This window comes from Microcaecilia unicolor, chromosome 11 (assembly GCF_901765095.1).
Source record: "Microcaecilia unicolor chromosome 11, aMicUni1.1, whole genome shotgun sequence".
Classification (NCBI taxonomy): Eukaryota; Metazoa; Chordata; class Amphibia; order Gymnophiona; family Siphonopidae; genus Microcaecilia; species Microcaecilia unicolor.
The window spans coordinates 174299456-174322825 of NC_044041.1; the positions used below are offsets into that span (position 1 = coordinate 174299456).

The 23370-nt window shown below is 48.7% G+C and overlaps 1 protein-coding gene across 2 annotated transcripts in view; it reads left to right on the forward strand.

Moving 5' to 3' along the window:
* HNRNPUL1 (heterogeneous nuclear ribonucleoprotein U like 1) overlaps positions 1–23370 on the forward strand; it is a 226452-nt gene that overhangs the window by 56196 nt on the left and 146886 nt on the right. For both annotated transcript variants that reach the window (XM_030217273.1, XM_030217274.1), the window contains exon 5: positions 4644–4783. In XM_030217273.1, the coding sequence (XP_030073133.1) occupies positions 4644–4783 (140 nt within the window). The remainder of the gene's footprint in view (positions 1–4643; positions 4784–23370) is intronic.

Here is a 23370-nt window from a genome sequence, read left to right on the forward strand (position 1 = left end):
GCTGTGTTGTCTTCTGCTTTTCGAGGGTCCCACCCTTAAGTTTCTATTGCTTTGGTACTTCCCAAGCGTCTTGACCGGTCTGGAGGATTGAGGAGGAAGGTGAAATTAGGCCTTACCTACTAATTTTCTTTCCTCTAGACCCTCCAGACCGGTCAAGAGCCTGCCCTGTGGATTATCAGAAGTGATTTTGAGCCGTGTTCTGCTATGACTATTCTTTCAAGTTTATTGTGGTCGGAGAGAATTTATTTGACTATAAGACACTACAGAGCGGGACGTTTTGACGTTCCATCTGTGGCTGTTGGTGTTTGACTATTGGTTTTCCAGGTACAGGGGTTGTTTTCTCGTTTTCAGGTTTTTGGTTTCTGCTTTGCTAAGTGTATACTGACGACAGATGGCTAGGCACAGGTTATATGTACATAGTTTGAAGTTAGTGTTCTCAGTCTCCCTCTGCTGGTAGGCGAGCATAACCCAAGCATCTTGACCGGTCTGGAGGGTCAAGAGGAAAGAAAATTAGCAGGTAAGGCCTAATTTCACCTTTTCAGGCATCTGCTCCCAGCCATACTTGCATTTTGTGCTTGGCACCAGCACCCCTGATGCACAGAAACAGAGCGAGGCCAGCCATTACTCCTTTATGTTCATTCAGGTCTCTGCACCTTGCTTTTGCTCATGACCTCTCAAGGGGAGGTCAGAGCTAGATATACACTTCTCTCTGGTGATGATCAAATAGGACTGGCACTGTTGCTCCACCCAGCCAGCGTGTCTGCTATTTGGCACTGGTGTACTTGAATGCTGACTTCTGATCTTGATTAATAATGGGACTGTTCACTGGCGTGTAGAGGACCTGGGTTTAATTTCAGGTCCAGTTGATCTGTAAACATAAGAGTAGCCATACTGGGTCAGACCAATGGTCCATCTAGCCCAGTATCCTGTTTTCCAAATAGTGGCCAAGCCAGGTCACAAGTACCTGGCAGAAACCCAAATCGTGGCAACACTCCATACTACAAATCCCAGGGCAAACCCAGATTGTTTACCATATCTTCCGGCAAAGAGTTCCAGAGCTTAACTATTCGTTGAGTGAAAAAATATTTCCTCCTATTTGTTTTGAAAGTATTTCCATGTAACTTCCTCGAGTGTCCCCTAGTCTGTGTACTTTCGGAACGAGTAAAATATCGATTTACTTTTACTCGTTCTACACCACTCATGATTTTGTAGACCTCAATCATATCTCCCCATATCCTTCGCTTTTCCAAGTTGAAGAGCCCAAACCTCTTCAGCCTTTCCTCATACGAGAGAGTTCCATTCCCTTGATCATTTTGATCGCTTTTCTTTGAACCTTTTCTAATTCCACTGTATCTTTTTTCAGATACGGCAACCAGAACTGAATGCAATACTCAAAAGAGCCTAAATTTGGCTTCCAGAACCTCCCTCCCACATTTCCTATGTCATTGGTACCCACATGTACAAAGACAGCCGGCTCCTCCCAAGCACTATCCTGTCTAGGTGGCGTGTGAGGTCCGCCACCTTCGCACCAGGCAGGCAAGTCACCAGGCGATCCTCACGTCCACCAGCTACCAATATGCCTAATGATTGAATGATTCAACAGCTGTCCTAACCCTTCTTGCCTGGGCAGAAGTTCTGGGAGACATATCCTCGGTGCGAGAGGATAGTACATCCCCTGGTGGGCATTTCCTGGCTACAGGAGTACTTCCTTTACCAGGGTGATGCTCCTTCTAAGAGGCCCCCCTCCTCCAAGGCAGCACAGGGGCTGCCAGATTGGAGGTGGGACTTCTCTACAACGTCCCAGCCTGTAGGTCTCCTCTATGTACCTCTCCGTTTCCCTCAGCTACTCTAGCCTCTAGAGAACGGACCCGTTCTCTCAGAGCTGGGAGCTCCTTGCATCGGGCACACACATATAACCGCTCACCAACTGAGAGATAATCATACTTGTGACACTCAGTGCAAAAGACTGGATAGCACCCCTCTCGCTGCTGGACTGCTGTCTCCGTCTTAGTATTTTTGAGTTTTTCAAAAATTTAAAACTTTCTAAAATGTCTTTAGCTTATAGTGTACATTGTGATTTTTTTTTTTTAGTGTTTTCTTCTTAGAAAGAAATGAAATGTAATTAAAACTTTTCAAGAGCACTCCTTGCTTGCTTTCCTAATTACAATAACTGACTGTAAATGGAGAGTTGTGCTAGGGGTGGACAGATGTTGGGGAGGGTGGGTGGGATAAAGACTAAACTAGGTCCTGCTGTGTTTGCTAGAAGCTATCTGTTAATGCTGTGGTAAAAAAATTCAAGTTTTAAAACTAGGGAAAATAGTATGGAGATTAGTTGATAAAGAGGGGCATAATCGAACGCGAACGCCCATCTCCATGGGCGTCTATCTCCGAGAACAGGTACTTGAAGGGGCGGGGCAAACCGTATTTTGGAAAAAAAATGGGCGTCCATCTTTTTTCCGATACTACAGTTTGTGCCAGCCAAATGCATCGGATTTATGCGGTTTTGAGCTGGGTGGTATCGTTTTTCAGTGATAATGGAAACCGAAGGCGCCCAGCTCAAAAGCGACCAAATCCAAGGCATTGGGTCATGGAAGGGGCCAGGATTCATAGTGCACTGGTCCCCCTCACATGCCAGAACACCAACCGGGCACCCTAGGGGGGGCACGTAACAATTAAAAAAAAACTAAAGTTAACTACCTCTGAAGTCCATTGCTCCCTTCCCTTGGGTGCTGAGTCCCCCAAATCCCCCCAAAACCCACTCCCCACAACTCTACACCATTACCATAGCACTTTCGGCTGAAGGGGGGGCACCTAGATGTGGGTACAGTGGGTTTTGGGGGTGGTTTGGAGGGCTCCCATTTACCAGCACAAGTGTAACAGGTAAGGGGGGGGGATGGGCCTGGGTCCACCTGCTGAAGTCCACTGTAGTACCCACTAAAATCTGCTCCAGGGACCCTGTATACTGCTGTGATGGAGCTGGGTATGACATTTGAGGCTGGCATACAGGCTGGAAAAATAAAGTTTTTAAAGTTGTTTTTTTTTTGGGTGGGAGGGGGTTAGTAACCACTGGGGGAGTAAGGGGCGGTCATCCCCGATTCCCTCCGGTGGCCATCTAGTCATTTAGGGCACTTTTTTGGGACTTGTTCGTGAAAAAAAGGGTCCAAAAAAAGTGACCCAAATTCGCGCTTAAAACGCCTTTCTTTTTTTGATTATCGGCTGAGGACGCCCCAGTCCTGCCTCTGACACGCCCCCGTCAATTTTGGCTGTTTCCGCAACAGATTGCAGTTGAAGACGCCCAAATCGGCTTTCGATTATACCGATTTGGGCGCCGATCACTTTCGAAAATAAGGCGGAAAGTTTGCTTTTATATATTTTTATTCAGCCTACATTTCCTCCTTTAAACCCCAATCTTTAAGTTCCCAAAGCACAGAGCAAAATAATGTTCACTTACCAGAGAAATGCCCTCTTTTCTCAGAACTTCTCAAAAACAATGTTAAGTGAGACCTTTCCTTTTTATATAATTTTGAAACTAAGGGGACTGCTTCAATCAGACCCTTTCAAGCTATCACAGTAATCAAATTGCCCTTAATAACCTCTGCAAATATTCTACTTCCTCATACCTTAACACCTAATTCAGGTCAGTAGCAGCACTATCTCTCCAGCAACCAAAGAACAGAAAAATAACTGTCTTTTAGAACAAGATTTGAGCCTTCCTACTATCCTTTTTAAAGTTCTATAGCTGTTAAGTTTCTACCTCTAGAAAAAGTTTCTGTTTAAAACTATGGGAAAAGTAACTACCTCTAGAGAAAATTTCAGTTTAAAACTATGGGGAAAAGGGTTGTACACTATGGAAACTAGTTAATGCTTTTCTTTTCTCCCCCCCCCCCCCCCCCCAAAGACTAAACTAGGCCCTGCTATGCCTGCTAGAGATTATCTGTTAATGCAATGGTACAAAGTACAAGTTTTAAAACTAGGGGGGAAAGAGTATGGAGATTAGTTGATAAAGTTTTTCTTTTCTTTATATTTTTATTCTACCTATGTGGAAGCAGCATTCACAGCCTGGGACCTCTGATTGCAGGCTTTTGGAAGGAACTGGTTTATGAACTATGGCTGGAGGACTGTTGCATTGATTTAGGAGTGGTTATAAAATAGGGGAGAAATTTCTAGGTAGTTGTGAGTGAAAGCTTATGGTACTGTAGCCCTTCAGGTACCAATTTGAGTTCAGCTGGAAGCCCAAATTTGCAAAAAGAATTTCGCTTCCTGATGAGGAGGTTTGGTTTTTTTTTTTTTTAATTCTAGGTGAATGATAATTTTCTTTCCTTAGCATCCCTCCGGCCCAGCCCAGGATTGGACTGATGGGTTGTGCTCGCCTTCCAGCAGGTTGGAGACTGAGAAAAAAACTCTGACTCTAGCAAGCCAATAGGAGCCCTGGTCACGTGACCCTAGCCTCAGTATTTTCTCAGTCTCCCAGCAGGTAGGAAGCGAGCCCATTAGTCTCTCTTTATTTTCTGACTTTTCTGAATTTTTTGTCTAGTTGGTACTTTATTCTGTGCCAGAGGAATTCTTTGGAGGCTTGTTAGAATTTCAATTTTGCCTCAGGGGTGTTATACTTGGGTGTGAATGATAATTTTCTTTACTTTCAGATAACTGTGACCTTCATTTTAAAGTAGCAAGGGATCGGTATACTGGCTATCCTCTAACCATAGAAGGTTTTGCATTTCTCTGGTCTGGTGCGCGAGCCTCGTATGGGGTTAACAGAGGCAGAGTGTGCTTTGAGATGAAGGTAAGCATGGTTTATAATAGAGAACAGTCTTTTCAAGTTAACCTAATGGCTCATTCCTTGTCATCAAGCAGATGAAGCCATTACGAATGGGTTGTGTCCATCAACCAGCAGGGCTGGAGATAGCACTCAACTTTTCACAGTGCCTCATGGCCAGCCAGGTCCACTGCCTCTTCAGTATTCTCTATCTCCCCAAGCAGGGTGGCTGCAGCTTCTTCGAGCTCCATCAAAAATCTGCCTGGGGGTGGCTCCTGGCTTGCCAGTTGTTAGCTGAGGTGTTAGAGGCTATAGCAGCTTCACTTTGAAGGCACATAGGTTAGCCCTTTCCCTGCCTTACCCATGCCCCCGTGGATGTGGACATATTAGCTTGCTTTTTCCTGTCCTTTCCCACTCAGTGGATGCAGGCACATTGGTTCGCCTTTCCCTGCCTTTCCCACTCATCTGAGCCTCTGGAGTTCTTATTACCTCTGCTTTCCTCACAGCGTTAAAAAAAAAAAAAAAAAATGGAACAGAGGTTTTCCTTTGATTCTTCTGCAGGACCGGAGCTGTGATACTCGGTCTGGTGAGGTAAGAGTGTTTTCTAACTCCTCTGGGGTGGGCCCGCGATCGGGGCGTTTTTGGCGCGAAACTGCCATTTTGAATTTTCCCGCCGTTTTCGGCGATGGCTGCAGAGAATGTAAGCGCTGTTCCCAGTGTGGCAAGCACAAATCAGCAGCGGGGCTCTGTAAATCGTGCTGTACAGGCGTAAGAGCCGGCCCGAGCATGGCGAGCAATGATTCTTCCCGCTCAGAGCTGGCAGCGGACGCCATTTTGAATTCTCCGCATGGTGCGGCCTCCGTAGAGACGGAGAGCCCGGGGGGGGGGGGGGGGGGGGGGGACCTCGAATTGAGGCTATTCAGGAAGCGGCTAGCCCCGGACGGGATCTGGGTGCCCAGGGCGAGTTTTTCTCCCCCGATTTTGTGTTGTTATTGCATAAAGCATACATGCTGAAAAGAGCTCTCCCTCAAGGGTCGTCTGAGGTCCCCCCCCCCCCCCCCCCCCCCCCCCCCCCCGGTGGATTCTGGCCTTGGACTGGCCGCTGAGGCTATTTTCCCTGATAATTGGCATAAAGAAAAGCGTAGAAGGGCTAATTCCCCTTCAGATTGTGGTGCACCCACCCCCGTGTTCGGGCTGTGAGGATTCAGAGAGTTCTGGCAGGCCTTCGTGGTCTGAGGAGCCAGAGTCAGGTGCACAGGATCTGGATGATCCCTCCGCGGTGAGGATTTTCCACCGTGATGAGCTGCCAGCGCTTAATTCAGATGCCCTACAGGTCCTTTCTGTTGAAGAGCCTGACAGTGGCACGGCCTCCTCTGTGAATCCTAGGATGGCTAGTACCAAAAAGCCTGCTCGAGCCTTTCCTTTGCATGACTCCATCCAAGAGCTTATTTCCGCTCAGTGGGCTGACCCCGAGGGACCTTTGAAAGTTTCCAGGGCTGTGGGGCAATTATACCCTCTGCGTGAGGAGCATTTGGCTCGCTTTGCAATGCCTAAAGTAGATGCCCTAGTCACAGCTGTGACAAAGAGAACTACCCTCCCTGTGGAAGGAGGAGTTGCCCTGAAGGATATACAAGACCGTAGGCTGGAAGCAGCACTTAAACGGTCCTTTGAAATTGCAGGGTTTACTGTTCGGGCATCTGCATGCAGTTGTTATGCTGCTAGAGCCTGCCTGGCGTGGTTGCAACAGGCAGTGGAACAGCCCGGAGATGGAGCGGAGCCCTTCTCGGATGTGGCTCCGCAGCTGGAGTCGGCCTTGTCCGTTTTGGCTGATGCCCTTTATGATATTGTCAGAGCTTCGGCTAAACAAATGGCAGTAGCAGTGGCAGCTCACCGTCTTATTTGGCTACGACATTGGGCAGCGGACATGGCCTCTAAGCAAAGGTTGGTGAAGTTGCCCTTTCAAGGCCTTCTATTTGGTAAGGAGTTGAAAAAAAATTGTTAAAGGCTGGGAGATCCTAAACCCCAGCGCTTGCCCGAAGATAGGCCGAGGCCTTCTTCCAAGGGCCAGGTGGTCCACTCCTCTTATAGACCTCGCTTCCGTGAAGCTAGAAGGTACCGCCCGGGGCGTTCTGCTGGGTTCACTTCTCGTGCCCGTTTTTCAGCAGAGGAACTCCTTTTGCTCGGACAAGTGTTCCGCAGCCACCGGCTCTAGGCCTGGAGTTCAGGGGCGACCCTCTCAATGATGGTGCGCCAGCCCCCTCCTCGCTTCCTGTCATCGGAGGACGTCTTTCCCTCTTTGCCGAGGAATGGGCCAATATTTCCTCAGATCAGTGGGTTCTGGACCTGATCAGAGATGGCTAGAGAATAGAATTCAACGCCCCAGTAAGAGACGTATTTGTGGAGTCCCGATGCGGTTCTGCCGCCAAACGGCGGTAGAGGAGACTTTGCAAGGTCTGATTCAGTTAGGGGCCGTGTCCCCGGTACCTCCCGCCGAACACGGCTACGGCCAATACTCCATCTACTTTGTGGTGCCGCGAAAAAGAGGGTCTTTTCACCCTATTCTGGACTTAAAAGAATTAAACAAGACCCTGAGAATGCGGCATTTCCACATGGAAACCCTGCGCTCCGTCATTGCTGCGGTACAGCCAGGAGAGTTTCTCACGTCTCTAGACCTGAAAGAAGCTTACTTGCACATACCAATTTGGCCCCTGCACCAGAGGTTTCTGAGGTTTGCGGTGATGGGAAAGCATTTCCAGTTCCGGGCCTTGCCTTTTGGCCTCTCCACAGCTCCTCGAACCTTTTCGAAGGTAATGGTGGTAGTAGCTGCTTTGCTCAGGCGAGAAGGTATCAGGGTTCACCCGTACCTAGACAACTGGCTCATCAGAGCAGACTCTGTAACAGAGAGCTATCAAGCTACAGCCAGAGTGGTCTCAGTACTTCAATCTCTAGGCTGGGTCGTCAATATGGCCAAAAGTCACCTGACCCCCTCGCAATCTCTAGAATATTTGGGGGCCAGGTTCGACACAGACTCGGACTATGTATACCTACCCGAGCTAAGGCGGTGCAAGCTTCAGAATCAGGTCCGTCTGCTCCTGAGGATGCCCCGCCCGCGAGCTTGGAACATTGTCCAGCTGCTGGGATCGACGACAGCCACATTGGAAGTGGTGCCCTGGGCGAGAGCGCACCTGAGACCTCTACAGTATTCCCTACTTCAAAGATGGTCTCCAGTTTCTCAGGATTATCAATGCAGACTTTCTTGGCTCCCTGCGGCCCAACTCAGCATGGAGTGGTGGCTCTCAGACAGCATGCTGCAGCGAGGAATGCCGCTGGCGCTCCCCGATTGGTGTCTAGTAGTGACAGATGCCAGCCTGAAGGGCTGGGGCGCACATTGCAAGGGGAAGCATGCCCAGGGTCTATGGACACCCGAGGAGTCGGAGTGGTCCATCAACGGCCTGGAGTTGAAAGCGGTGTTTCAGGCGCTTCTGGCCTGTCAAGTGACCCTGGAAGGATTGGCTGTCAGAGTGATGTCGGACAACACGACAGCAGTGGCCTACATAAATCGACAAGGCGGCACTCAGTGCAGAGCACTGGCCGCGCAGGCCGAACAGATTTGCCACTGGGCCGAGCTGCATATACAGTTTCTGTCGGCAGCTCACATTGCAGGTCGGGAGCAACGTGCAAGCCGATTATCTAAGCAGGCATCAGATCAATCCAGCAGAATGGGAACTAGCAGACGAGTATTCCTGCAGATATGTACCAAATGGGGCAAGCCCATGATGGATCTTATGGCGACAAGTTCAAATGCCAAAGTCCCGTGCTTCTTCAGCAGACGGAGAGATCCTCGCCCGGCAGGGTTGGATGCCTTGACTCAGCCCTGGCCTCCGGGCCTACTATATGTGTTCCCTCCATGGCCCTTGATAGGGCGCATGCTCCTGCGGATTCGGCTGCACCCAGGAGAAGTGGTCCTCATCGCCCCGGATTGGCCCAGGAGGCCTTGGTATGCGGACCTCCGACAGATGCTAGTGGAGGCTCCCCTTCCTTTACCCCTGTTACCGAGTCACAGGGCCTGGTCGCCATGGAGGACACCTGCCGCTTTGGTCTTATGGCATGGCGATTGAGAGGGCGCAATTGAGAGACAAAGGCTATTCAAACACAGTCATTTCCACTCTCCTGCAGGCCCGCAAGCGTTCCTCTTCCGTGGCTTATGCCAGGATTTGGCGCCAGTTTGAGTCTTGGTGTGCTTCAAAAGCGATCACACCCATGCGGGCTCCTGGCTCGCCAATTCTGGACTTTTTGCAGGATGGTGTACAAATAGGCTTGGCCTATAATTCCTTGCGGGTGCAAGTGGCAGCGTTGGCCTCCCTTCGTGGTAAGGTTGAAGGCGTGTCTTTAGCTGCTCATCCAGATGTGGCATGGTTTCTTAGTGGGGTGCTTCGGCTCCGGCCTTCCGTGCGAGCACCCTGTCCAGCTTGGAACCTGGGGCTAGTTTTGAAGGCCCTGCAGGCTTCTCCAGTTGAGCTGCTTCGGCGAGCATCGGAGAAAGATTTGACACTAAAGGCCGTTTTTCTTGTGGCCATTACTTCGGCGAGATGGGTGTCAGAGCTCCAGGTGCTGTCCTGTAGAGACCCATTTCTGCAATTCTGAGTCCGGGGTCACGGTTCGGACCGTGCCTTCCTTCATGCCTAAGGTGGTTTCAGCATTTCACCTAAACCAGCCTATTTTCTTGCCCTCATTTGATAAGGAGGAGTTTCCAGAATCTTTTGGGCAGTTGCACCTGTTGGATGTGCGCAGGACTCTGCTGCAGTATCTGCGAGTTACTGTCTCTTTCAGGATCTATGATCATCTGTTTGTTTTGCTATCAGGTCCTCGCAGAGGGTCTCCAGCGTCTAAAGCCACTATTGCCCGCTGACTCAAAGAAACTATCTTTTCAGCTTATCTGCTTGCCGGCCGGTCTCCGCCTGTAGCCTTTAAGGCGCATTCTACCAGAGCAATTTCTTCCTCTTGGGCTGAAACTGGCGCACTCTCTCATCAAGAGATATGCAGTGCAGGAACATGGGCTTCTAAGCTCTCTTTTGCCCGACATTACATGCTGGATGTGGCTGCTAGGAGGGATGCGCGTTTTGGAGCACAAGTGCTAGCGCGAGGTGTGACCTGTTCCCACCGTATATAGGGATTGCTTTGTTACATCACATACGTAATGGCTTCATCTGCTTGATGACAAGGAAGGGAAAATTAGGTTCTTACCTTGGTAATTTTCTTTCCTTTAGTCATAGCAGATGAAGCCATGAGTCCTCCCTGTATGATTGTCTGTATGCTGTGAATCTGTTTCAGGTTCTGTTCTTGTTTCCTGAAGTTCCTTCCTTGGGAGAATGTTGGAAAACAGTCTTCAGGATTCATGTTCACTTATAGGAGGATGAGTCCATTCCCTCCAGTTAATGTTTTGGAGGATGAGTTTATTCCCTCCAGGAGGATGCGTGTATCCCCTCCAGTTATACAATAAGGAGAACGAGTTTATTCCCTCCAGGAGGATGTGTTCATTCCCTCCTTTTGAGTTCATGCCCTTGTTAAGGGGCCATCGTTCGCTGTGAGGAAAGTTCATGTTATTCCCATTGCGGTTTGCCATACTGCTTTGGAAGCTTCAAATACTGAAGAGGCAGTGGAGCTGGCTGGCCATGAGGCACTGTGAAAAGTTGAGTGCTCTCTATCTCCCCCTGCTGGTTGATGGACACAGCCCATACGTAATGGCTTCATCTGCTATGACTAAAGGAAAGAAAATTACCAAGGTAAGAACCTAATTTTCCCTTAGTAATAATGGAAAAAATAACAACGAGGCAGACCTTGTAAAAAAAAGACTTAATTAGTAGATTAAAACCTCCCAGGTATTCAACATAAAATGCCCCGACATAGTCATGTTTCGCCATTACAAGAATGGCTGCGTCAGGGGCGATAGGTCATGTTGAAGGAAAATAAAACATTCAGTATCTAAAAACAACATATAAAAGACATGATGATTAAAAAAATAAATAGATGAATAAATATATAAATAGACTAAAAACACCCAAGGAACATTCAGAGGAACCCCAGGATGAGAAGGCTCTGGGTACATAGGTAATAAAACAATATACAACTGTGAGTAAAACATATCTTTATAAGCTTTAAGAACACCAGAGAAACTCTTAAATAACAGCACCTTTAAAAAACTGGATATCTAGGTGCTAAAAACGTTGTGCAATGGTGAAACAGAAAAACAGAGGCTTACCCATGATAAAAACTTGAAAATAAACCAGGCTGGTGTGGGCTCTAAAACAGAAAGAACACCACAGATGTTAAAAGTTGCCTAAGAGGGCATAGGAATAAAACAAGTCCATAAAATGTTCTCAGTGTACTTACAAATTCTGGGAACAGTCTCTCTCAAAAAAAAACAAAAACGCTGTGGTTGCAGAGAAAGCAAACTTGCTGTATCAACCAAGTTTATATGTATGCTGAGGTCATGCATATAAAATTAGTGTAAAGAAAAACTTAAAAACCAGTTCAAAATAAGTCATATTAGCTTAAAAACTGGTTAAAATCATGCGCCTTTGATACTGATTCACTAAATACAGCTAGAAAATGCTCATAAAACAAAAGGTTGCCACTGTGGAAGATCGATTAAAATGAAAATATCAAATGAATATCCTGAGATGTTCTAGGATCCATAACCACTAAAATCGCTGCAAAAAAAAAAAAACCCTTCTTAAAACGTCTTAAAAACAACAAAATGATAAAGATTGTGGTGGAACGGATAGAGAGCTAAAATAAATGAACCAATCATGTCAGTGCGTTCCAATGATGTCATCAATGCATTCCAACCGCAGATGAACCCTCAGAGCGTTAGAAATTCCTTAAAATACATGTGAAACAATTTAAAAGCTTCTAAAAATGTACAAAAACTAATGGAAATGATTCAGAACAACTAAATATGGATCCTACCAGCCTATAAAATGAAAAATAAGAGAAAAATTTGATTTAAAAAACGGGGTAAGCCATCTCCTACAAACGTATTAACGATGGCAATCAATCTAATATGTGTAAAACATCTCAAAAATGAAGGAAACCACTAGAGGTGCAGTCCAAATAGTCCCAAACCTTAAAAGCAATAAAGGAAGATACCTGTAGCAGGTATTCTCCGAGGACAGCAGGCTGTTCATTCTTAGAAGTGGGTCGATCCGCGTTGGCCCGGGAACCGGCATTATTCATAGCAAAAAGGTTTGCTACAGCCTTCTGAGGCACGCTGTGCACCCGACCGCACATGTGCGGGAGTGTCTTCCCGCCCACGTTCTTCAGTTGAGTGAAAAGCAAAAGAGAGCAAGTGAAAGATAGTAGACAACTCCAAGGGGAGGTGGGTGGGTTTGTGAGAATCAGCCTGCCGTCCTCAGAGAATATCTGCTACAGGTAAGTATCTTCGCTTTCTCCGAGGACAAGCAGGCTGAATAATTCTCACAATAAGGGGTATCCCAAGCATCCAGGCTCACCCAAAACATCAAACACTGGTCAATTGGGCCTCGCAGTGACGAGGACATGACATAGATTAACCTGAAACAACATGCAAACTAGCTGAGAGTGCAGCCCGGAACAGAGTAAAACGGACCTAGGAGGGTGGAGTTGAATTCTATACCCCAAACAGATTCTGCAACACTGACTGCCCAAACTGACTGTTGCATCGGGTATCCTTCTCAAGGCAGTAATGAGATGTGAATGTGTAGACTGAAGACCACGTCGCAGCCTTGCAAATCTCTTCAGTGGAGGCTGATTTCAAGTGAGCAACCGACGCAGTTATGGCTCTGACATTAAGAACCGTGAAATGACCCTCCAAAGTTAGCTCAGCCTGGACATAAGTGAAGGAAATGCAATCTGCTAGCCAACTGGAAATGATGCGTTTACCGATGGAGACTCCCCTCCTTTTGGGATCAATAGAAACAAATAACTGGGCGGACTGTCTAAAGGGCTTCGTTTGCTCCATGTAAAAAGCCAGTGCTCTCTTGTGATCCAAAGTGTGCAAGCTCCTTTCGCCAGGGTGGGCATGAGGACTGGAAAAAAATGTTGGCAAGACAATCGACTGGTTCAGATGGAACTCCAACACCACCTTCGGGTAGGGTACGTGCGGAGGACTACCTTGTTGTGATGAAACTTAGTTTAAGGTACATCCACTACTAAGGACTGAAGCTCACTGACCTTACGAGCTGAAGTAACAGCCACCAAGAAAATGACCTTCCAGGTCAAGTACTTCAGATGGCAGGAGTTCAGTGGCTCAAAAGGAGCTTTCATCACCTGGGTGAGAATGACGTTGAGATCCCATGGCACTGATGTAGGTTTGACAGGGGGCTTTGACAAAAGCAAACCTCTCATGAAGCAAACAATTAAAGACTGTCCAGAGACAGGCTTACCTTCTACACGTTGATGATAAGCATTAATTGCACTAAGGTGAATCCTTACGGAGTTGGCCTTGAAACCAGACTTAGATAAGTGTAAAAGATATTCCTGTGTAGGACAAGATAGGGGGTCTATGGCCATGCTGTCACACCAGACGGCAAACCTCCATTTAAAAAAATAGCACCTCTTAGTGGGATCTTTCCTGGAAGCCAGCAAGACCTGGGAGACACCCTCCAAAAGACCCAAGGAAGCGAATTCTAGGCTCTCAACCTCCAGGCCGTGAAGAGCTAGAGAGTGGAGGTTGGGATGTAGAAGTGACCCCTCGTTATGAGTAATGAGGATTGGAAAACACTCCAATTTCCAAGGTTCTTCGGAGGATCATTTCGGAAGAGAGAACAAAATCTGACGCAGCCAGAAGTGTGCGATCAGAATCATGGTTCCGCGGTCTTGCTTGAGTTTCAACAAAGTCTTTCCCACCAGAGTTATTGGAGGATACATGTACAGAAGGCCTGTTCTCCAATGAAGGAGAAAGGCATCTGACGCTAATCTGTCGTGAGCCTGAAGCCTATAACAAAATTGAGGGACCTTGTGATTGAGGTGAGTGGTAAAAAGATCCACCGAGGGGTGGGGGGTGCCCCATGCTCGGAAGATCTTGCGAGCTACGCCCATATTCAGAGATCACTCATGAGGTTCCATGATTCTGCTCAGTCTGTTTACGCCCGCCAGATAAGTGGCCAAAAGAAACATGCTGGACGGCGTGCCCAAAGCCATATCTGGACGGCCTGACAGACGGCGAGATCCGGTGCCCCCTTGCACGTTGGTGTAATACATCGCAACCTGGTTTTCTGTTTGAATTAGGATAACTTGGTTGGATAGCCGATCTGACAGCCTTTAGAGCGTTCCAGATTGCTCGAAGCTCCAGGAGATTGAGCTTAAGAGTCTTTTCCTGGAGGGACAAAGCCCCTTAGGTGTGAAGCCCACCTACATGAGCTCCCCAGCCCAGATGAGATGCATCCGTCGTCAGCTCTTTTTGTGGCTGAGGAATTTGGAATGGATGTCCCAAGGTCGGATTAGACCGAATCGTCCACCACTGAAGAGAGTGTACAAGGTCACTGAACACCTGGATGACATCTTCTGGTTTCCCAATGGCTTGGCATCACTGAGAAGCTAGTGTCCATTGAGCAGATCACATGTGAAAATGGGCCGTGGGTGTAACATGAACTGTGGAGGTCATGTGGCCCAACAACCTCAACATCTGCCGAGCTGTGACTTGCCGAGATAGTCGAATTGTGTACACAAGGGATAGGAGGTTTTCCGCTCATATGTACGGAAGATAAAATCGAACTCCAATTGTTGAACAGGAAGGAGATGGGACTTGGGGTAATCTATTACTAACCCTAGTAGTTCCAGCACCTGAACAGTTCTCCGCATGGACTCCTGAGCACCGTCCTCCAGGTGCTCTTTATCAGCCAATTGTCGAAATAAGGAAACACTTGCACTCCCAGTCTGCGTAGCTACGCTGCAACTACCGCTAGACATTTGGTAAATACCCTGGGAGCTGACACTAGGCCAGAGGGCAGAGGGCAGTACGCGGTACTGAAAGTGATGTGTTTCCAGCCAAAATCGAAGATACTTCCTGTGGGCTGGAAGTATCGGGATATGAGTATAAGCGTCCTTCAAGCTGAGAGCATAGCCAATCGTTTTCTTGAATCATGGGAGGAAGGGTGCCCAGGGAAACCATCCTGAAATTATCTCGGACTAGGAATTTGTTTGAGGCCCTTAGGTCTAGGATGGGACGCACCCCCCCCCCCCCCCTGTTTTTTTTTTTCTGCACAAGGAAGTACCTGGAATAGAATCCCTGTCCTTCCCCTGGTGGAACAAGTTCGACCGCATAGGCCTTTAGAAGGGCGGAGAGTTCCTCTGCAAGTACCTGCTTGTGTTGAGAGCTGAACAAATGAGCTCTCGGTGGGCAATTTGGAGGTTTGGATTCCAGATTGATGGTGTATCCTAACTGGACTATTTGAAGAACCCAACGATTGGAAGTTATGAGAGGCCACCTTTGGTGAAAAAACATTAACCTTCCCCCAACCGGCAAGTTGTCCGACACAGACACTTTTGTGGTGGCTATGTTCTGCTGGAGCCAGTCAAAAGCCCACCCCTTGCTTTTGCTGGGGAGCAGCTGGGGCCTTGGTCACACGCTGTTGATGAGAACGAGAGCGCTGGTGCTGAGCCTGAGCAGGCTGGCGAGACACTAAGCCTAGAATAGTAATAGAGAGCACTCCGGGGCCCACGAAAAAATCTCCTGGATGAGGAGTAGGGAGCAGAAGGCGCCTGGCGAGAGAGAGGAGCCATGGCATCTGTATGCTTCTTGATCTGGTCAACTAGATCTTCTACCTTCTCTCCGAAAAGATTATCCCCCCATCAAGGAACATCTGCTATCCTCTGCTGAACCGATTGGTCCAGGTCAGAAAAATGCAGCCATACCTTGAGCAGAGTTCATGGATGCTGAATCAAAAGTGTCGTATGTGCCCCTGGCTAAGAATTTACGACATGCCTTCTGCTGTTTGTCCAGCTGGAAAAAAGGTTCTCGGAGGACAAGCAGACTGCTTGTTCTCACTGATAGGTGACGTCCACGGCAGCCCCTTCAGTCGGAGATCTTCTCTAGCAAAGACATTTGCTAGCCCTCGCGTGCGCACGCACAATGCGCATGCGTGACCGTCTTCCCGCCCAAACTTGCTCGTGTTCATCAGTCTTCTTTTTTCCGTGCTCGGGACGGCTGTGTTTTTGTTATGTGCCCTGAGGAGACCCTCGCGCTTTTGCCGCGTTCTTCCAATTCGGAAGTCTTCTTTTATTTCAAAAGTTAATCGCGTTGCGTGTTTGTTTACAAAAAAAAAAAAAAGAAAACCCTTATTTTCGAGTTTGTTTTTCCCCGTCAAGTTTCCTTTCGCTTTCGAAAGCGGCCCCTGTTGGCCGCCCGTACGGGTTTTTCCTTCTTATTTTTTGGTGCCCTTTGCCATCATCGCGGATTTTGACTTCGCCGGCGTGATTTTTCTGCCCATGTCATCGAAGTCTCCCAGCGGCTTCAAAAAGTGCACCCAGTGCAACCGGGTTATCTCGCTCACTGATAGGCACGCTTCGTGCCTTCAGTGTCTGGGGATGGGCACCGTCCTCAGGCCTGTAATCTCTGTCTTCTGTTGAAGAAGAGAACTCAGGTGGCAAGATTGGCCCAGTGGAACGTCTTGTTCGGGGCCTCGGCTGGTGTTTCGACGATCACAGTATCGAGGTCATCGGCCGGTGCATCGACGTCTGCGGTACCGAGTCATCGTTGGTACTGATGTCAGAGGGTGCCTCTTCGTCAGGAGTGCAGGTGAGGGCTGTCCATTCTCCTGCTGGTGGCGGTGAGCCCTTGAGTAGGTCTCCCCTGCCTCAAGGGCTCCCCCAGGATCGACCTTCGGACCCGCCCCCGAAGAAGGAGACGCTTGGATTCGACGTCCTCCTCATCAGTACCGGGAGGTTCCGGTGACATGCTTCGTGTGAAGGCAAAGAAGCTTCAGCCCCGGTCACCTTCCCGACGTGGTACCGAGAGCTCTGGGTCGCCGAGGGATTCGGCACCCACTAGGCATCGACGCTGGGAGGACCGCTCACCCTCCATTCAGGAGGTGTCGATGCGCTCTACCCTGGACAGCCCAGTACCGCCTCCGTGCCCCGGACAGATTCTGAGTTTGTCGCCTGTGCCGGACTCCCAGCCTTCCTCGACAGCCGCTCTAAGCGAGAGCCTCCGGGACATCCTTCCAGGCATCCTGGAGGAGCTGTTGCGCCCTTCTCCTCCGGTACCGGGGGTGCTTCCGCCGCCGGTGCCGTTGAGTGAGGCGACGGCTGGCCCCTTGCCCGTCGTGAGGTCTCTGATGCCGGTACCGCTTGCGGTGCCTGCGTCGGCTGCCTCCCAGGCAGACTCCCCGACGACATCGATGGAGGGAGCTTCATCGCCGCCGAGGCAGGAATCTGCTTCTCGACGTTCCCACCGTGGCCATGTGTCTACGGAGTCGAGGCGGGCACGGCTTCGGACTGAAGTGCATGAACTGGTGTCCGACACCGATGGTGAGGCCTCGTGGGAGGCAGAGGAAGACGTCAGATATTTCTCAAATGAGGAATCTGACTGTCTTCCTTCTGATCCCACTCCCTCTCCTGAAAGACAGCTTTCTCCTCCCGAGAGTCTATCTTTCACGGCCTTTGTCCGGGAAATGTCTACAGCCATTCCCTTCCCTGTGGTTACGGAGGATGAGCCAAGGGCTGAAATGTTTGAGCTTTTGGACTATCCTTCGCCACCTAAGTAATCGTCCACAGTACCCATGCATCATGTCTTCAAGAAGACACTGCTGGAGAACTGGGCGAAGCCGCTAACTAATCCCCACATTCCCAAGAAGATCGAGTCCCAGTATCGGATCCATGGGGACCCGGAGTTGATGCGGACTCAGTTGCCTTTCGACTCTGGGGTTGTGGATCTGGCCCTTAAGAAGGTCAAGAGTTCTAGGGAGTATGCTTTGGCTTCCCCGGGCAGAGACTCTAAAACCTTGGATTCTTTTGGGAGGAAGGCCTACCATTCCTCAATGCTCATAGCCAAAATCCAATCTTACCAGCTCTACACGAGCATCCATATGCGGAACAATGTGCAGCAGTTGGCGGACTTGGTGGATAAGCTCCCTTCTGAGCAAGCCAAGCCTTTTCAACAGGTGGTCAGGCAGCTGAAGGCGTGTCGTAAATTCCTGGCCAGGGATGTTTACGATACTTTTGCTGTCGCGTCCAGGGCCGTTGCTGAAGGTGTGGTGATGCGCAGACTCTCATGGCTGCGTGCCTCCGACCTAGAGAATAGGATTCAGCAGCGGATAGCAAATTCTCCTTGCCGGGGGGATAATATTTTTGGTGAAAAGATCGAACAGGTGGTAGAGCAGCTCCACCAGCGGGACACCGCATTCGACAAATTCTCCCGCCGGGCACCTTCAGCATCTACCTCAACTGGTAGACGTTTTTATGGCGAAAGGAGGACTGTTACCTACTCTTCTAATAAGCGTAGGTACAATCCTCCCTCTCGCCAGCCTGCTGCCCAGGCCAAACCCCAGCGTGCTCGTTCCCGTCAACAGCGTGCGACTCAACAGGCCCCTGCGGCTCCCCAGCAAAAGCAAGGGACAGGCTTTTGACTGGCTCCAGCAGAGCATAGCCGAAATCAAAGTGTCTGAGCCGGACGATCTGCCGGTCGTGGGGAGGTTAAAATTTTTTCACCAAAGGTGGCCTCTCATTACCTCCAACCAGTGGGTTCTTCAAATCAAAGCCCCCCATCAAACCTCCTACAGTGTCATGGGATCTCAATGTCGTTCTCACCCAGCTGATGAAACCTCCTTTTGAGCCACTGAATTCATGCCATCTGAAGTACTTGACCTGGAAGGTCATTTTCTTGGTGGCAGCCACTTCAGCTCATAGAGTCAGTGAGCTTCAAACCCTGGTAGCTCATGCTCCTTATACCAGATTTCATCATAATAGAGTAGTCCTCGGCACTCACCCTAAGTTCTTGTCAAAGGTGGTGTCGGAGTTCTATCTTAACCAGTCAATTGTCTTGACAACATTCTTCCCCCCGTCCGCGTACCCGCCCTGCTGAACGTCAACTGCACACATTGGACTGCAAGAGAGCATTGGCCTTCTATCTGGAGCGGACACAGCCCCACAGACCGCCCAAATGTTTGTTTCGATCCCAACAGGAGGGGAGTGGCTGTCGGGAAACGCACCATTTCTAATTGGCTAGCAGATTGCATCTCCTTCGCTTACGCCCAGTCTGGGCTGACTCTTGAGGGTCATGTCACGGCTCATAGTGTTAGAGCCATGGCAGCGTCAGTGGCCCACTTGAAGTCAGCCACTATCGAAGAGATTTGCAAGGCTGCGACGTGGTCATCTGTCCACACATTCACATCTTATTCCTGCCTTCAGCAGGATAGCCGACGCAACAGTCGGTTTGAGCAGTCAGTGCTACAGAATCTGTTCGGGGTTTAGAATCCAACTCCACCCCCCTAGGCCCATTTTTATTCTGTTCTAGGCTGCACTCTGTTAGTTGGATAAGTTAGGTCAATCTCAGTTATGTCCTCACTGTTGGGAGGCCCAGTTGACCATGTTGTTTTGAGTGAGCCTGTGGGCTAGGGATATCTCATCAATGAGAACAAGCAGCCTGCTTGTCCTCGGAGAAAGCGAATGCTACATATCTGTAGAAGGTATTCTCCGAGGACAGCAGGCTGATTGTTCTCACCAACCCGCCCGCCTCTCCTTTGGAGTTGTCTTCCCTTGTCTTTGTCTTTGCTATTTACTGGACTGACGAACATGAGCGAGTTTGGGCGGGAAGACGGTCGCGCATTCACGGTGTGTGTGCACATGCGAGGGCTAGCAAACGGCTTTGCTAGAGAAGATCTCCGATTGAAGGGGCTGCCGTGGATGTCACCCATCAGTGAGAACAATCAGCCTGCTGTCCTCGGAGAATACCTTCTACAGGTATGTAGCTTTCGCTTTCAGCCTGCTCCGGAGGGAGGGCATCGACCAAATTAGACAGTTGCCTCACTGAGTTCCGCGAGTGGATGCTCATGAAGATCTGGTAACACTGAATAAGGGCAATGAGCATGGCGGCCTGATACGTCTTCCTCCCAAAAGAATCCAAGGTTCTAGCTACTCTGCCTGGGGGCGCTGAAGTATAGTCCCTAGAACTCTTGGCTCTCTTGAAGGTGGAGTCCACCACCATGGAGTCGTGGGGTAACACACCTCTTCAACCCAGGCTCCCTGTGTATCTGGTATTGAGAATCAACCTTCTTGGGAATAATGAGCACAGACAGAGGGGACACCCAGTTTCGCATAAGGACTTCCTTCAGTACCTTATGCAAAGGAGCAGTGACTGCCTTCCTAGGTGGAGAGGTGGAATCCAGGACCTCGAGCATCTCAGCCCTGGGCTCATCCTCCACTTCTACAGGGAATGGAATGGTCCGAGCCATTTCCTGGACAAGATGAAAAGGAGAGGATCTCTGGTGGAGACAGTCTCCTTTCAGTCAGAGAGGAAGGTTCAGAGGGAATCCCAAAAGACTCATCGGAGGGAGAAGTACCTGGGATCTTCCTCTGACTCCCACAAGCGTTCCTCCTCGGTGTTAGAGAGCACTTCCCTCAGTGACTTCCGAGACCGAACCCACCTCGACGCAAAGACCCATGGCCTCGAGGGGAATGTCGAGGGGCCGGATGGACTGCGGCGAATCTTTCTCCATCGATGTCGACGGGGAAGTGGCCTGAGTGGAAGCTGGCACCGGAGCCGTAAGCAGCGCTGGAGACCGCACCGTGGGTGGAGGGCCAGACCATAGCTGCAGCAGACGGCATGGTAGGCACATGCACCCTTGACACTGATGCAGTGTGGTGCAGCAGTCCTTCCAGGAGTTCTGGAAGTAAGGCCCGGATCCGCTCGAGAGCCACCATCAGTAAAGGCCAGTGGAACAGCAGGTTGCAGAACCAGATGGGGCTCAGGAGGAGGAACTTAAGTACATAAGTATTGCCATACTGGGAAAGACCAAAGGTCTATCAAGCCCAGCATCCTGTTTCCAACAGTGGCCAATCCAGATCACAAATACCTGTCATGATCCCCAAAAGTACAAAACATTTTTTACTGCTTATCTCAGAAATAGTGGATTTTCCCCAAGTCCATTTAATAACGGTTTATGGACTTTTCCTTTAGGAAGCTGTCCAGGCCTTTTTTAAACTCCGCTAAGCTAACCGCTTTTACCACATTCTCCGGCAACGAATTCCAGAGTTTAATTACATGTTGAGTGAAGAAAAATTTTCTCTGATTTGTTTTAAATTTACTACATTGTAGCTTCATCGCATGCCCCCTAGTCCTAGTATTTTTGGAAAGCGTGAACAGACGCTTCACATCTACCCGTTCAACTCCACTCGTTATTTTATAGACCTCTATCAAATTTCCACTCAGCCGCCTTTTTTCCAAGCTGAAGAGCCCTAGCCGCTTTAGCCTTTCCTCATAGGGAAGTCGTCCCATCCCCTTTATCATTTTTGTCGCCCCGCTCTGCACCTTTTCTAATTCCACTATATCTTTTTCGAGATGCGGCGACCAGAATTGAACACAATATTCGAGGTGCGGTCACACCATGGAGCGATTAAAAAGGCATTATAACATCCTCATTTTTGACTGCTGGGAGACCAATGCGCTGTCACCTCTTGAATGGAGGGGGAGCGGTTCTCCTGGCGTTGACGCTTCTCAGGTACTGAATTCCTTGGCGCCCCAGAGCTCCCGGCACCATGCGAAGGAGAACGGTGTCAGTGCTTCTTATCCTTCGCTCGATGCACCTCACCGAGACTTGTCGGTGCCGACGAGGATGACGTCAAATCCCCACGTCGCCTCTGGGTCGGGTTCGACGATGGATGGTCTCGGGGGGGGGGGGCTGCACAGCAGGAGGCCTCGAGACAGGTGGAGACCCACTCGATGCCTTGGTGCTCCTAGCGTGTCTGGGTCTCTCAACAGTCATCCCTACCTCTACTCCCAATGTTGATGCTGACATCAACACCGCTGACCTTGATGCCGATGTCAAAGGATTGGATCGAGGCCCAAAATGTTTTTCTCGTTGGGCTTCTCAAGCAAGTTGAATCCTTTTCTTCATACGAAGACAAAGGGCAGAACGAGCTGGGCTATGGTTGGGTCCAAGGCACTTGAATATACCACGAGTGTGTATCAGTACCTGACATGGTCCGGTTGCACCGAGCACAGCATTTGAAGCCACTGGAAGGGATAATAGCTTCAGTGAAACTAAACTCGATAGTTCCAGAGAAAAAAAGTCACAAAAAGAGGAAAAAAGACCCATCCGGGCAGCCTAAACCAGCCGCAACGAAAATAAAGGAAACTTAAAAGGAGGGGTCAAAAATCTATGAAGATACTGGGAAGTTGTTGTTTTTTTTTTGAGAACTAATATTAGGAAGAAGAAAAAAAACAAGAAAATACACAAAAATAGTGCAGGTGCTCTGGAATGCATGTTCCAGGGCTAAAAGAGAGCAACAGGAAAACCTGCTGCTCCTGACACAGAGAAAAACAAACTGAAGAACACGGTTGCGTGGCGGGCGGGAAGGTACTCTGCACATGTGCAGTCGGGCGCGCAGCGTGCCTCAGAAGGCTCTAGCAAACTTTTTTTTTTGCTATGAAAAATGCCGGTTCCTGGGCCAACGCGGATCGTCAACCAACTTGTCAGAATTATTCAGCCTGCTTGATCGCACAAAAGGAAAATATTAGAAAAGCCACTAGTTCAGCACTGCATAGAAAAGAATCATGCATTTGAAGATTTTCATTTCTTTGTGCTGTGCATGCCACGCCCCTCATGTCGAGGGGGTTACTTGGACAAGCTTTTATTATAGACTGAACAAAGGTTTATATTTAAGTCCAATACAGTAACCCCACATGGACTGCACTAGGAACTTGATCTCACCATTTTTCTGTGAAATTTGTGATGGACTTTATATACAGCCTCTGTCTGGCACTGTTTATATAATATTATTGCTTTTGTGGTTTGGGACTTTTTGGACTGCACCTCTGTTGGTTTCCTTCATTTTTGAGATGGTTTACACATATTAGATTGCCTTTTTTATTATGGTTGTAGGAGATGGCTTACCCCGTTTTTTAATCACAATTTTTTTCTCTTATTTTCATTTTATAGGCTGGTAGGATCCATGTTTAGTTATGAATCATTTCCATTGGTTTTTGTACGTTTTTAGAAGCTTTTAAGATGTTCCACATGTATTTTAAGGAATTTCTAACGCTCTGAGGGTTCATCCTCGGTTGGAACGAATTGATGACATCATTGGAACGCATTGACATGATTGGTTCATTTAATTTAGCTCTCTATCCGTTTCACCACAATCTTTATCATTTGGTGTTTTTAAGACGTTTTAAGGAGGGGGGTTTCTTGCAGCAATTTTAGTGGTTATGGATCCTAGAACATCTCAGGATGTTCATTTTATATTTTGATTTTAATCATTTTAAGTGATCTTTCACAGTGGCAATTTTTTGTTTTGTGAGCATTCTCTAGCTGTAGCTGTATTTAGTGAATTAGTATCACAGGCACATGATTTTAACCAGTTTTTAAGCTAAGATGACTAATTTTGAACTGGTTTTTAAGTTTTTCTTTACACTAATT